Source organism: Exophiala viscosa, assembly GCF_022695815.1.
Source record: "Exophiala viscosa unplaced genomic scaffold EDD37scaffold_4, whole genome shotgun sequence".
Taxonomy (NCBI): domain Eukaryota; kingdom Fungi; phylum Ascomycota; class Eurotiomycetes; order Chaetothyriales; family Herpotrichiellaceae; genus Exophiala; species Exophiala viscosa.
In genome coordinates, this window is record NW_026944356.1 from 893166 (window position 1) to 907605 (window position 14440).

The 14440-nt window shown below is 50.5% G+C and overlaps 7 protein-coding genes across 7 annotated transcripts; 3 read left to right on the forward strand and 4 right to left on the reverse strand.

Annotated features, from left to right (window-relative positions):
• Positions 1-290: 290 nt before the first annotated feature.
• On the reverse strand, positions 291-810 carry EDD37DRAFT_649277 (uncharacterized protein; the record flags this gene model as incomplete). Its single annotated transcript, XM_062818119.1, has 3 exons — positions 291-338; positions 411-506; positions 604-810. 3 exons carry the CDS (start codon positions 808-810, stop codon positions 291-293), a joined length of 351 nt encoding a protein of 116 aa, XP_062670826.1.
• Positions 811-1078: 268 nt separating this feature from the next.
• EDD37DRAFT_590052 (MFS general substrate transporter) lies at positions 1079-3366 on the reverse strand (the record flags this gene model as incomplete). Its single annotated transcript, XM_062814497.1, has 11 exons — positions 1079-1474; positions 1529-1605; positions 1663-1963; positions 2017-2082; positions 2132-2358; positions 2420-2473; positions 2532-2655; positions 2706-2757; positions 2808-2874; positions 2932-3021; positions 3138-3366. The coding sequence occupies 11 exons, from the start codon at positions 3364-3366 to the stop codon at positions 1394-1396; spliced, it is 1368 nt and encodes a 455-aa protein (XP_062670827.1). The 3' UTR covers positions 1079-1393.
• Positions 3367-4801: 1435 nt separating this feature from the next.
• On the forward strand, positions 4802-6232 carry EDD37DRAFT_371306 (oxidoreductase CipA-like protein). The gene is made up of 3 exons (XM_062811955.1): positions 4802-5063; positions 5111-5534; positions 5662-6232. The coding sequence occupies exons 1-3, from the start codon at positions 5031-5033 to the stop codon at positions 6120-6122; spliced, it is 918 nt and encodes a 305-aa protein (XP_062670828.1). The 5' UTR covers positions 4802-5030; the 3' UTR covers positions 6123-6232.
• On the reverse strand, positions 5958-7336 carry EDD37DRAFT_371300 (uncharacterized protein). Its single transcript, XM_062811954.1, has one exon. It carries the CDS (start codon positions 7095-7097, stop codon positions 6342-6344), a length of 756 nt encoding a protein of 251 aa, XP_062670829.1. The 5' UTR covers positions 7098-7336; the 3' UTR covers positions 5958-6341.
• Positions 7337-7629: 293 nt separating this feature from the next.
• Positions 7630-8781, reverse strand: EDD37DRAFT_665060 (uncharacterized protein; the record flags this gene model as incomplete). The annotated part of the gene is made up of 1 exon (XM_062819239.1): positions 7630-8781. Exon 1 carries the CDS (start codon positions 8728-8730, stop codon positions 7630-7632), a length of 1101 nt encoding a protein of 366 aa, XP_062670830.1. The 5' UTR covers positions 8731-8781.
• Positions 8782-9182: 401 nt separating this feature from the next.
• Positions 9183-10818, forward strand: EDD37DRAFT_590053 (MFS general substrate transporter). The gene is made up of 2 exons (XM_062814498.1): positions 9183-9929; positions 9984-10818. The coding sequence occupies exons 1-2, from the start codon at positions 9196-9198 to the stop codon at positions 10627-10629; spliced, it is 1380 nt and encodes a 459-aa protein (XP_062670831.1). The 5' UTR covers positions 9183-9195; the 3' UTR covers positions 10630-10818.
• A 769-nt stretch (positions 10819-11587) lies between these two features.
• EDD37DRAFT_657378 (uncharacterized protein) lies at positions 11588-13245 on the forward strand (the record flags this gene model as incomplete). The annotated part of the gene is made up of 7 exons (XM_062818891.1): positions 11588-11705; positions 11734-11933; positions 11991-12073; positions 12124-12333; positions 12386-12521; positions 12581-12748; positions 12847-13245. The coding sequence occupies 7 exons, from the start codon at positions 11588-11590 to the stop codon at positions 13243-13245; spliced, it is 1314 nt and encodes a 437-aa protein (XP_062670832.1).
• Between the last annotated feature and the right edge of the window lie 1195 nt (positions 13246-14440).

Sequence of the window (14440 nt, forward strand, 5' to 3'; positions counted from 1 at the left end):
TCGTTCAGCGATGGATTTGTATTCTGCCTAACGGTGTGAGTCTCTAATGTCAGCCTACACAATTGAACGGATTGGATGTGGTCTGACGTGTTGGCTCAACCATCCGTGTAGACCTTGGCTCTGGTCAGAGGAGATACGTCCTATCGCTGTGGTACCTTCAGGTCCATCGTCACATTTGAGGGTGGAACAGAGTTCTTGCATAGCCCACATCAACCACTTTGGTTTTCATTGTGTTGAACCTCCGAGATAGGATCCTCGCACGCCTTGTACCATGCCTTGCACGACAGCCTTCACAACCCAGACCATCGGATCTGGAAGAACTCAACATGCATTGACTCCTGTTGTGTTCAGCTGTCAATCCTTACCCGCTCAATGGTCAAAAATGAGCAGGGGATGTCGTTCAATCTCACCTTTAATGCCATGACCATCCGCCTCGATTCGAAATACTTTTCGTCTTTGAACTCGGGACTGTGGACTCTGTGGAAAGCGGAGATATCGTCATATTGCTACAAGAAATAACAATACCGACGTCAGCACTACCAGGTCGATATCTCAACCGAAGCATGTTGCCCTGGACCTGCCACAGCTCTCGCTTAGACTCACCTCAAAAATCGTGATGGTATGCTGATTGGCCCCTATGCCGCGTCCCACGAGGAAAGCAGTCGCTCCTCCTTCTTGTAGCGCCCCGGCGCGCTGCTCAGCAAACACATCATAAAGTGAATCGGTATCTTGCACCGACCTGGCTGTAACCGTCATGGTCAGGAAGAAGGGTCCAGCTGCCGGCGGCTGCGGACCGGGACCCGGAGCCATAGCGGGAAAACTAAGCGACTACCTGGACCTGGGTACGGTGATCAAAAAAAGAAAACCTCTATTCAAAACAGACTGAGACTCGGATGTAGCAGTACCTGGGCAGATCTTATACACGAAAGGTCTGGGAAGTTGGCGAACTGGCGATTTATAACACGGGAAAGGCTAGCGTAATGCCCGTGGTCGGTGGTCCACGGGCCTAAGGGATGATCCCGGGAGTCCAAGACACTTGATACCACCGCTCAAGGCCTGTCTGGGTGTTCCGAGGAGTATGTAAGGCTTCGGACCCTCTTTTGTTGATTATCGTACGACGTTTCCATGTTTGGACACGATGATGAGACAAATCAGAGCTATTCTTAGAATCAAAAGCCATGATCATGCATCTAACTACTCGTTCAGGCTTCATGTATAGGAGCACCCTCGTCAGGGGGATCTCTACAACAGTCTGCCTGACGTCTTTTCTAAAAATCAATTTCCGAAGTCAACGACGTATTTGTTCGTCCTAGCATCTCTTGAACACAAACACATGAGCCGGTTATCGTCCCATGCACAAGTCCTCAGGCACGCTTCAGTCCATCTGAAAGGCTCAAACACCTCGAGTGTGATACTTCAGGCGCAGCGATCTTGCGCCGAGTCCAATAAGAGCGGCACCCGTGAGGATCGATAGCTGTTGACCTTGTTAGTTACTGTGGCAGCTCAGTTACTGGTCCGTCAAACTCACCGCAGCGAACAAAAGCGCTTTCCACCAGCCAAAGTGCATTTGGTCTTTCCCTAGCAAAGCACCCTGGATAGGGGGCCCTAGCCTTGTGTGTCAGCTGCGGTGGCCTCTTAAGTAGCTGTTCATCTCGCACGTACCAATCAAAGATCCGATGCCGATGACAAGGAAGCCAAATCCCATGCGATGTCCAATCTCCGTGACAGTGGTGGATACGCGAGAGAAAATTGGACCCAACATGGCCTGAAAGGCGCTGCTGAAGAAGCCGTACAGCACCCCCACGGCAATTACAGCACCGGAATGGCTCGCCCCTAGCAGCGAGAATTGCAGTGCGGCCGAAATTGTGGTTGTGAAGATGACAATATTGAGGACTCCCAATTTATCTGCGAGATATGCCCAGAAGATTGCCCCAAAGACAGATCCTGACATCATGATCCCGAGCTATCAAAGGGCAGTCAGTCAAGTCTCCATTTACAGAGATAGTTCGTGCTCACCACGTAAAAAGCAAGATCATTCGAAATAGCTTGGTGTGTCAAGGCGAAAACCTGCAAGTAAGAGAACTACACGGGTGTCAGGCACAGTCTGCTTCATGCGAAGATACTAACAGACCGGAAGACTTATACCCATCATGATCATCGCACAGCCGACGATGGTGAACAGATATGTCGGTTCTCCAAGAGATCGATAGTTGAAACTTGGAATGCTCTCCGGTACAACCGAGTTCACCACATCATCAGACGCGGCGTGTACGGTGGCCGTCCCCCTGTGGCGAGTCGGTAGTCGGGTGGTCATGGCGAGATTGCCCAGAACCAAAATTCCGGCGATCATGAATCCAGCTAATTATGTGTCAATAAGGACAATGGAGAGCACTTTCAGAAGAAGGAAGGTTGGGCCCACCTGTTCGCACGCCCCACGCAAATCCCATTCGCACGAACAATCGATTCAAGAGGACTATGTAGTTGTGGTCAGATTCATAGAAAGCCACGGGTGACGGTTGGGGTTGTGTTACTTGGATATATCACGCCTCCCAGAGAGGCTCCACTAGCGGCAATACCCATTACTAAAGCGCGACGCTTGCTGAAGTAATGGCTCAGAATGGTGACGGATGGCTGGTAAATCAGGCCCGTCGCCACCTATGGTTCACATCAGTATTTGTATCTTCGAGAACCAAGAATTCTCGTACCCCAACAAGCAAGCCTTGACAGAGGAAGACTTGATAGTATTTGCTGCAAATCCTGAAATCTCATTACCAACAGCAGAAGGTGCAAGATGAGGTAGAGCTCACGACAACAGCATAATTGCCACTACGTAAAGTAGGCTCCCCCCAATCATCAAGTGGCGAAAATATCCCGCTGCACTGGTCAGATTGAGAATCCTATGCAGGTGGTCAAGAAGACAGGGCAACTGACCATCGTAGGCATTACCAACAGGGACGCCGATGACAGAGTGGATAAATGGGGCTGATGAGCCAATCCAGGATATTTGAGAGATGGTATGGTCTTTCAACATGTTCGTAGAGTAGTAAGACTAGATCTCGGTCAGAAATCTCAAGAATGTGTCCAAGGTTGATGAACATACGATGAAGATGCCATAGCCGTAGGTCTACGGAGCACACTCCGGGTCAGCAACATGTATAACATCCATGGTCGGAGGGCTAGCCTTACGAAACCACTGGCGACAAAAAGGACGGAGAATGAACCCGCGACCGTCAACCATGCTCTGAAGCCACCATCCGGAAACGCTGTGATGACGGGATCCTTGAGTATGTCAAGAGAGTCTTGCGTCTTTTGCTCGCCGTGTTCGACATCGTCGACTCTGTTGACATGAATGTCCTCTTTGCTCATTGTGAAACAGACAATTAGAATGGGTCAGGAATGTAGCAGTGTGCAAAAGTTTTAGCAGCTCTGTTGAATAGGTCAAAGTATCTGGGCAGATAACCTGATGGTTCATATAAGTCATGTGTATTGTGTGGTTGTCAGCATACTCCCGACACGCGAAATGCGCCGGGGCTGAACCCCCCTGCCTCCTAGATGGTCGCGTGTTCACCCACGGAAATGGTGTATGGGTATTGGGAGCACGTAACATCTGCCGGGGTCCCAAGACCCCGAGCGTTACCCCGGATTGAAATGTGGACGGCTGAGCCCCAACGGATAGCCCTCTTCCGGGTAGGTATTTTAGAGAAATCCTTCCTGATCGTACGCCTGGCCTTTTTTCGAAGAGCAGAGTAGCATTGAACCAATACAAGATCGGCATTCAACACAAGATGACTGAGAATCCTTCGTCCATTCCTCTTGATGGCACCAAACCTAAATCCCGGCGCCCACCTCTCCCGGAAGGACCGGGGCCACTCATATTTGTTTGTACTCTGAATGGCTTGGGAGCGGCTGAGAGAGACGAATTGGTTCAAATCTTCACCGAACATAGACCTCGGGCTCTCGAAGCAGGAGCATCTGGATTCCACCTATCCACCAGTGTGGACGGATATCAAGTTGAGATCGTCGAGGTGCGCCACAATTGCAAGTCCCAGTCCAGCTGTCTTTCAGGGGAGGCGTGTATATTGACCAGAACATCGGCGATCTGTAGGTCTACGAGGGCGATGACGCTACCCAGAAGTTCACCGCCGTCCATGCCCATGATGGCTTCCAGAAAGGTCATGAACGAGTCAAGTTTCTTCACGTAAGTGGACGGGGTATCTCGATAGAGGAGGCGCCTACCTTGAGAGCTAATGCCATGCAGAACAATGTTGATGGGCGCTTCTTTCGTCCCGTGCAATTTTCACAGACACCTTGAAGGTGGTCGTTGGACATAGAGCACATAATGGAGGCCTTGATTCAATGCGGGTACTGAGCCTCGGACACTAATGCCAGTGTGCCCTACGACGAAGCGGTACAGGACAAGAACCCTGTGCGCGCTCTTATGGTGGCCGCTGGGATCTTGCGTCTCCGGTCATATGACGGACTAGGATATTCGCAAAGTTTTGCACAATACCTGGGCGAACACAAATAGGACAAAATACACGAACATGAGTATTGTAAAGATTGACCCCTCGCGGTCGTGTTCTTCTGGCATCGGAAATACGTCTCAGACGGAGCGCGTAACCTCTTCATCAATCTCCGCATAAGTCGTCACCTCTTACTATTAGTATTCCCAAAGGCTTGAACTCTAGCCCCACCGAGGTACTGAGTAGACCCGAAAGAATGGTGGCGATGAGAAGCTGTACCAAGGTGTGACAAAACTTCCGGTCCGAGGAAACTACGGTGGTGCTCAAGCCAGAGCATTGCCGCTTCCCCGGGAAGCAAACATGTCACGAGGTAAGGCGCCGCAGCAGATGCCCGGAAGAAATTAATGTGCCTGACTCTTTTCAACCGACCATTTACCGACAGAGTCCAAACAAGTAATTCCCCTCACCCACCATAGGAGAAACTTGCAATCAGCGTAGAATTAGGCCTGTATCCTTCCTTCTCCCAAGTCTTGTCTGGAATCAGGTGATTATTCGGCTTATTCAAACATGGCTGTCCTTCGAAAGGTGGTCCAAGTTGGGGTATGTCGCATTGTTGAGTCCTCTCAAGTGCTACTAACGACAACTAGGCTACAGGCAATCTGGGTGCTGCTGTCCTGGAGAGTCTCATTTCAACGCCCTCGCTCGAAGTGACTGTCCTGTCGCGGGAAGGAAGTTCATCTCGTCCAGTCCGGCCTGAGGAGGTCAACGTGATCACTGCGGATTATGGCAGTGTAGACTCACTTTCAGCTGCTTTTCAAGGTGCTGACGTGGTCGTTGTCACCGTTGGCGCTTCCGGCCTCGCTTCCCAGGCCAGGATGATTGAAGCAGCCATTCGCGCCAGAGTGAGGCGATTTATTCCGTCGGAATTTGGGGCAGACACCCTGCATGAGAAAGCCAGGGGCTTGCCGGTATACCGGGCCAAGGTCGAAACCTTGAATCTACTCAAGGCAAAGGCTGCAGAAGGGCTGATTGAATGGACCGCGGTATTTGGAGGTCCTTTTTTAGACTGGGGTACGTGCCAGTTGTTCCAAAACTCCATTTACCTTTGATCGGGATGCTTAGGAATCAATGCCACTGGTGGTGGCATTCCAAGCTGGATGAAGCATATGACTAATGCAAATCTTTCGTACCTTTTCAGGTCTTAGCAGAGGTCTCTTTGGCTTCGAACCAGCTGCAGCAGATGCCACATTTTTCGACGGTGGTTCAACCCAGGTTTCAACCTCCAGATTGACTGACATCGGTCAGGCTATCATTGGCATCCTTCAAAATCCCTCCAAAACAGCCAATATACCCATATACATCCAATCGACCTGCACGAGTCAAAAGCAGCTCTTGGAGCTCGCTGAGCGTACGTTGGGCAAGAAGTATAAGGTGACTAATGTCAGCACCGAACAGATGGAGAAAGCGGCTTTAGAGAAAATGAAGCAAGGTGACATGTCAGGCATGAGGGCATTTTTGGTTCGGGCCATTTTTGCTCCCGACTACGGCTGCAATTTCACCGCTCGACTAGCAAACGATCTAGTCGGGGTGAAAGAGCTCAGTCCGACTGACCTGGCTGCGCTCGTAGATGAGACCCTTCGACAGACAGGTCAGAGCTGAGAGCGAAATGAATAGAATGCTCGAAGGGACTTTTGGGAACTTTGAACATAGATGAACTCTTACACTCCCTTATACCGTTTGGACGATCTTCGGATATCTTTGAGGAAGTTAAGCACCAGTCCATCAAGCCGTCAGCTAGCTATATAGTCAAATCATGTCGACTCCGAGCATACCGCCTGCAAGCGTTTTCAGCTACCTGGCTCAACAGCAGGCAGGCGGTCAAATGTCACCGATGTAGGCCTCTTTCTCGTCGAACGATTCATATGGTTCGGGCGCCTTGGGCCAGTACCTCGGCTCCCTTGTGATCCGATACGAGTCGTACATTTTGGTCGTCGGGCGATCGGGAGCCCCCTCGTGTCCGGGAATGCCCTTCTGCGTCCCTGGAGGTGGTATAGGAGGTAGGGTGAGGCTCGCGTCAACCCAGTCCTTTGTGTAGGGAGCGAAGAAGAAAGGGTTGCGTAACATGTGCCAGATCTTCCACTTGCCATCCTCCTTAACGAAGTCGACTGCATTCCGCCACCAGATCCAACTCGCCTGCGGCTTAGGGTCCCATTCGTGGGTTTTGCCACAGGCCTGTAGACTGGTCCAGATGGCTTTGGCTGTCTTGCCGTCTCCAGCCACCTCGATGACAGGTACGCATGGCAACTCAGACTCAAAAAGACCTGCATGTTCGGTGCCAAAGCTGACATCAGGAAAGGTCTTGCGCATTCCAGCGGCGTGCGATTTCTCAAACGTGCGTTCCACGTCAACGAAACAGCGGCGCGCCCCGTCCATGCCTTCGAAGACGCCTCGTCCACCGACCTCGATCGTCACGCCGGGCGTTTTGGACGCTATGAATTCAAGTCGTTCGTCATACATGGCCGCCTCGTAGAGGAGAGCCATTTTACCAATGACGTTATGGATTTGGCGGACTGCATCTTGGCGCTCTAAAAGCTCTAGGACTCGTGCTAACGAGCCGGCGTCGGGTGGTGTCATGGTTTCTTGTATTTCTTCTTGTCGGGGGTTCTTTCAGGTTGAAGCTCCGGATTCGCAAATCCAAGACTCTGCTCGTGAAACGCGATGAGGTTGGAGGAAATCGGGACCTTGTAATTATGGGTCAATGAATGGTTTATAAGCGTCCCAACCCTGCTCCACTATCGCTCGGATTGGACCGGTCCCGTCCCTCTCCCCCTCCCTCGTTCCATGGCTCGGGCTGTCGAATCAAGCGAACCGTGCGCAAAATGCAGACACGATTTCATTTTCCGGGTTGGTGGTTACGGGTCTTTATACATGTCCAGAGGCGTATCTTGCCCAGACAAAGACGGAACATGCAACCCGAGAGAGAGCGGCAACCGTGGTCAATTTTTGCCCATCTTTTAACCCTATTGCTTCGACGAACCACCCAACTCTACATAAGCACTAAAGCGCGAGAGATGGAGTTCTTTGTTGTCTATCGCCCTCTTTCGAATATTGACATGTCGTCCGTGGACTCAGCCGGTAAGGCCCTCGAATATTGTCAATTTACAATTTAATCTATTAAGCAGACGACTTTTCCACATCGGGTACTCCTCTCGTAGTATTCATGCGCCTGAGGGACATCTTCGATCCTGAAGACCTTGTCCACATTTGTAGGGAGCTTCTTCTGGAGTACCGCGGTCACCAACTCGCGAAGAGGATTGAGATGATCTGCAAACGAGCTGCTATAGCCGCAGAGATAGACGCCGACGGGAATGGCCATGGGACTGAAAGGTTCGGTGCAGAAGTACGCGCCTGCCAGCATGCCCGCCTGGCAGACCCTTGCACCACCCGGTGACCTGGCACAAGCCAGTGCAACTGGTATGTGATCAGCGCCAATCAAATCGACCTGTGCTGTGAACCCTGCCATTTCTTCTGCTGCTTCTTTTATAGATTTTGCTTGCTCTTCGATGCTGGAGTCGTCTTGATGAGGCCTCACGAGAACCTCGTCGAAACCGGCGGTTTTCAATCGGGCAGCCTTTCCTGCATCACGCGTTGTTCCCACGACTTTCTTAACATTGTACAGATGTTTTGCAAGCGATGCAGTAGCCATACCGATGGAAGAGGAAGCCCCGTGAACGAGAAGCGTGTCCTCCGGTTGTATCTGAAGACTTGTGACAAGTACACCGTAAGCTGCCAAAAAAGTTGCCGGGATTGCGGCAAGGGATATCAGAGTGGACGTTGAAATCTGCGCAGCATCCCCTACTGGCAAAGGAGCAGAGACGCAGTCGGGATCCAAGAGAGCGTATTCGGAGTAGCTGCCGTTGCAGAATCTACCCAGCCCTCCCATGACGCCAGCCACAATATCGCCGGACCGGTAGCGAGCGCCTTGCGGTCCAGTGCGTTGTTCTGAGACATCACGTGCTCTCTCTAACTCGGATGAGACACCCACGACGAGTCCAATCAACTCTATTCCAATAATGTCTGCTGTTGGCGCAGGTCCTTTAGCACCACTGCCTTTTCTCGTCATCACGTCAGCATGATTGACGGCAAACGCTTTGACTTTGACCAGCAATTTTCCGGGCACGAGGTGTGGTCGAGGGTATTCCTCCGTTAAGCGCAAGGCTGGAGGTTGATGAGAACGGTCCAGCAGGACCGCCTTCATCGTAGACATTTTGGTGGGTACTTTTGAGTATGCTAGATTTCCTTGCTAATCTTGAGGATTTCTAAAATCTTGAGTATGTTTGATATTCTTGAGAACCTTCGATGATCTTGCATCGCGCCCGTGGATCCTGTGTGTCGTCATTTGGGTCGAGGGGATTGACATCCACATTCCGTGGAGCACGAGCTGACACACAAGGCAGTTTGGCGCACGGGCTACAGAGATCCCGGGGCATCTCCACGTTCGCTTGCCTCCGGAGGAGCAGCCTGTCCTGATTCAGACCCCGAGACCCCGCAGTTCTCCAGCTTTTTCGCGGCACTTGCTCTTCCGTGCTGCACGTGGCTCTGGGGACTTGTTCATTCAGTGCCCCGGAAGATTTGGCATCACGATGCTATAAGTATATCCTCACATTCCCGATCAGACCACCAATCTTTTCTCCAACGCCGTCAGGTTCCGATCATCATGGCAAAACCAGAAATGTCCAGTACCACTCCTCTGGAGACGGAAGACTTCGACTATACAGCAAATCGGCCGGCCATTACGCTGCATTCTGAGTACACAGACCAACCGGCCGAAGAGCAAAAGCATCGATCGCATGACCCATATGTTGCCTCCTTTCCCGAAGGTGGCTTACGAGGATGGATGGCGGTTGCAGGGGCCTTCCTCACCCTCTTCGTTGGCGGTATCGAGTACGCCTTCGGCGTCTTCATCACATACTACCTGACGCATAATCTCAGAACCTATTCACCCTCCCAAGTTGCTTGGATCGGATCCGCCTCAGCCTTCATTCACTCGCTCGTTGGCTTATTGGTCGGAAAGCTCTACGATGACGGCTACTATCGACACTTGATCATCTTTGGGTCAACTCTGCACGTCCTCAGCATTATGATGCTCTCTCTCTGCACGAAGTACTGGCAGATCTGGATCACTCAAGGTCTCATGATGGGTGTGGCTACGGGTTGTCTCTTTCAACCGTCTGTCGCCATTGTCAGCCAGTACTTTGAGAGACGACGAGCATTCGCAATGGGCATTGTCCAGGCCGGGGCTTCACTGGGTGGAATCTTGACACCTATCATGGTCAACAAGCTCATTCCGAAAGTCGGGTTCGGCTGGGGCGTGAGATCAGTAGGGTTCCTAGTCTTCGGCCTACTAGTCATCGCCAACCTGTCAGTATCGACGCGCTTGCCCTCGCGACGCCGTGGTGCGGCTACGTTACACCATGTCCAAGGTGACACGACGGACAATGATCTGGTGCCTTCCGTCAGCATCTCCAACTTCCCAACGATTGACTGGAAAACATTCTTCGATGGAGCCTTTGTGGCTACCGTCCTGGGATGCTTCTTCATGCAGATGGGGACGAGTCTGCCATATGGATACATCACCTCCTTTGGACAATTGGAAGGACATATCAGCCCCTCTCTGGCATTCTATCTCCTTCCCTTGACTTTTGCTGGCGGCTTGTTCGGCAGTCCAATATGGGCCTACCTTGGTGACATACTCGGCGTTCTCAATGTTGTGATGTTCTCGACCTTTATCAGTTCCGGTTTACTCGCTACAATCCTTGCCTGCAAAACTGATGGTGCCGCTATTACTGTCTCAATCCTCTATGGCTTCTTCTCGGCAGGCTATCAAGCGATGGGCGGCCCTGTTTTTGCCACACTCTCAAATACCGTGCTTGAGGTCGGGCACCGTATGGGAACAGGCTACTTTATTGCAGGTGTGGCTACTTTGATCGCGTCACCAATCCAAGGAGCTTTACTAGGCACGGATTATATCTGGTGGAAACCTATCGTCTTTTGCGTCCTCTCTTTAGTGCTAGGGGTGGTCTTGATGGGAGTTGGAAGGCTTTTACTGATCAAAAGACGAGGCAGTGAGAGGAAGCTCTGGAAAACGTCCTTCGTTCGTCTCTGAGCGAAAAGGCTGCAATGTGATGGAGAACCGTCACGGATGGCTTGGCTTTGGAAATTTGATGGTGTCGACATCAGGAGCTAATTCTCGTCACTGCTGTATCTGGTGGGCTTTTTGTCGTTGATAAAGGTTCAGCTTTGCCAAAAGTTTATTACTTAAATCTTACGATGAGGCGGGAATGAAGATGGCATAGGTGCCGTAATTCTTGTCAACTACGACATCAGTACAGATACTAGTAGTCTACGAGCATTGGAATCACCTAGGTCCATATCATTGGGGGCTTTTGTTATTCAGTATATGTAAATACCAAAGCCAGTTCATCTACCTATAAAAAACTTCGTAATAGACTGCTGATGAGCATATACAATCCCAATTTGAGCGATATTAGCTTGGAAGCCCTATGGAATCGGCAACGCCAGTGATTTCCACAAAAATTGGTAGTTTTCGCGGAAGGTCCTCGGAGGATTGTGGACGATCGCTAAACACTTTCCCTAGTAAATGAGCATTAGGAAGTAGCAAAATGCCTTTGGCCACCCTGGTCAGGTCTCTATCAAAGGGTTAGAAGCAAGAGTAAAGGAAAAGCATCACTGTGGATTTATCTCGTTATATCGAGCAACAAGAGATTCTCTCTCGAGGCTAAGCAGTAGCCCTAGGGGTCGAGAACAAACATTCTCAGATCTGTTGTAATCGATAAGTCTGTCCGAGCATCAAAACTGGGTTGTCGAGGGTCTCCACCGAAGTGTCTCATAGTGTGCTAGTGCTTTGGACCGGTGTCCGAGTCACCGAGTGCTTGCTGGTAGCCCCGGAAGCTTCCATTCTAGGTCTCGTCCCGTGGAAGAATAACACCCAAGAGTTTGGATCGGCTAGACGACCCGAGGTTTAATATTCGTTTCTGAAAAGTTGAAGTACGTGCAAATGTGAGAGGCATACTAGACTTATGCCATGACCCTCTCGTAATACAATGTCTGCAGAATATGTTGAACATCGTTCTGACGCTTTCGACTCCGGGAAGACATGGAAGAACGACTTCCGCGAATATATACCACCTGCCGGTTCGAATCCTTACATGCGTCATAAAAGTGCGGAGACTGATCTAACCAACCTCAGGACACCCTCGTATACATAGATTGGACAAAGTCACCGTGCACTCCTACTCAAGAGATGTCTTGAGTAGGCCTCGACCCCAAAGTCTGTTTGCACCGTGGTATCAGAACTGGGAGAAGCCTTTCATTGGGATCACATGTGATAACACCAAGATCCGAGATTTGTACTCGGTAAAGGAGGAGGGAGCTCCAACTTCTGAGATGGTAACGTATCTATGCTTGAAGGGTTGACGGGAGTTGAGCCAACCTTTCTTTTCCTAGGTCGCTGCTGCGGAAACCCTACTTTCCAGCTTCTCGCCAGACGAGTTATTCAAGTGTTGCTTCGACATTGACAGTGTTGAATGGTAATGACCTTCCTAATGCCCTTCACTGCTCCAAGGACTAAGCAAAGAAGGCGAAAGTGGGCCAATCCCGAGATCATGTTTAATGACATTGGCATCCGCCTGGAAGCCATGGATCCAAGGAAGAGGGATCTTGTGTTAGATCTATTGCGTTCAAGTCTCAGTCCCAACGGATTCGAAAAGGCACTGGGTGTTATGAGGACGAATCAGTTTTTGGGAGAATTAGTAAATGCGAAACCGATTTTGAATGAGTATAGTTATCAGCACGTACCACCACTTGTACTACCTATATTACCTTGCTGATCTTTCCAACAGCTTTCTCCTCTTTGGCCAGCCATCGGTGGCAACGCCTTGGGGCTTCTTACTCTTTGGTCATCATCTCTGTTTGAGTGTCTTCGTTCTTGGGAAGCAGATGGTGATAAGTCCAATGTTTGTCGGTGCAGAGCCTAATGTAGGCTGGATGAGGATAATGAATACCCCCCCCCGAATTGACACACTAATATATGCTAGGTCATCGACAGCGGGCCGTACAAAGGCACAGCGCTCTTCCTCCCCGAATCCGAGTTGGCCCTCAAGCTCATGCAATCGCTGCCACCAGACCTTCAAGCGGTAGCCCAGATATACAAGAAAATGCACGACCCAGCCATGCCGGAAGGGCGATGGCATCCCGCAGATCAGGTATGTCAGGTATATCCGCCGCTCTGCGCTCTCACGGTCAATGTTTTCTTCTTTACGTGTTGTTCTCGATTCCACCAATCTAACACCAGGAGTTGTAGCGTCAACTGTCGGGGGCTGCTCAAGACAATCGAGTGATTCCCTACGAGGGTGTACTTGCCATCTCAATGCCCTCAGCACAACAGGACTATCTCCGTTCTATTATCGCCACCTATATGGGCATTCTACCCAGTGGGCCTTTCAACGCACGCATGGCGCAGATTCAATCACACTGGCCCGAAACCTATTTCTCCTGGATCGGCGCCTTCGGCGAAGAGGACCCCTTTTACTACCGTATTCAGAGTCCTGTCGTACTCATCGAATTCGATCACCATGCAGGTGTGTTCCTGCTGAACGCGGAACCGTCCAAATGTCATGTTCACACGATAATACGGATGCCTAATGGGGGTGATTATGGAAGAGAGTTACTAGGGGCCTGGCGAAGCCAAAAGTACTACTAGTACTAGTAGCTAATGAAGACTCGCATTAGATGCTATATCTCTTCAAGCTTCTTCGACTTTGATTGTTCCCTGACCCTGTCGAGCTTGCTCGATGCCGACCTAGCCTATCCCCTGTGCAGTAGGATTGGCACTTTTTTTCTTGGCATTCCCAATTATGCAACCTCATGTACTCCCTCATGCTATTGTACTACCATTTATGCTTAACTACATACATTTTGATAGGAGATCTTCATGCCAATTAGTATAGCAAGGTCCGTGAGTAAATAGGTTAACACCACAGATCATACAACCCGTTTGAACGTTCCTTGATCGCGCCCCAGGTCGTGACTCGTTGACAACCTCCGCCAGGGGCGTACGTCTACGTATTGTGATACCCTGCTGGCAGTCTTGAGAGTGCTAAGACTAGAGCATTGTATACCAACCATTGGTGCCAACAAACTTAAGGGATCAGGCCAAGAGCGTCCGCATGACTATTTGGAGAATGCGACCTCAGGTAGAAGCTATCATGATATATCATGCACCCCTCCCACTCAGTCTTGTGTCTTCCTGTTTATCCGGATATACCAAGTACACAACTTCAAAGCAAAGTGCAATATTCCTTTCTATCAGAACAATATACTTTTCACTATCCTTCTAATCAGTCCTTCCAACTAACAACATGGGCCCCTGCTCATCGTGTAACTGCTGCAACGGTGCCTGCAGCGGATCCTGCGCTTGCAAAACCTGCGGAGTACGTCTTTCTCCCTGGGAACACCTCTGGCAAGACACGTTGAACTGACGTGTACAGCACTAAACACATGTAATCATGATTTTTACGCCGTCGTCGATTCTGGGCGACGGCTTGAGCTGCCCTTCACACATCCTCGAAGCACATGCGGTGGTCCATCAGCAAAGACTTGACTGTCGAGTGAAGGAGATGACGTGGACGAGATCGGAGCAGGTCGAGCCCGTATAGCAGGAGCCCGCCCACACTCATTACAATGCAGCAACAGGCAACGTGGTTATAGCAACAATATATCGTGAGAACACAAGACAATTATACTCACAATGATTTCACCTCTTCCTTCTGCGAGTGTTCATAGCGCGTGCATATTATGCGACGTATGCCTAGGGATCGGTCAAGCTACATAGGGACAGAGGAAGGCAGGAAAAGTGCTGTCCATCATGGCGGATGAAGTTAAGATATCAGAGTTTG

Coding starts and splice junctions, on each gene's coding strand:
- EDD37DRAFT_590053 (XM_062814498.1), top strand. CDS start 9,196: ATGTCCAGTACCACTCCTCTGGAGACGGAAGACTTCGACTATACAGCA. Junction 9,930..9,983: donor CGACGCCGTGGTGCGGCTAC/GTTACACCATGT, acceptor GCCTTCCGTCAG/CATCTCCAACTTCCCAACGA.
- EDD37DRAFT_371306 (XM_062811955.1), top strand. CDS start 5,031: ATGGCTGTCCTTCGAAAGGTGGTCCAAGTTGGG. Junction 5,064..5,110: donor GAAAGGTGGTCCAAGTTGGG/GTATGTCGCATT, acceptor AACGACAACTAG/GCTACAGGCAATCTGGGTGC. Junction 5,535..5,661: donor AGGTCCTTTTTTAGACTGGG/GTACGTGCCAGT, acceptor GTACCTTTTCAG/GTCTTAGCAGAGGTCTCTTT.
- EDD37DRAFT_371300 (XM_062811954.1), bottom strand. CDS start 7,097: ATGACACCACCCGACGCCGGCTCGTTAGCACGAGTCCTAGAGCTTTTA.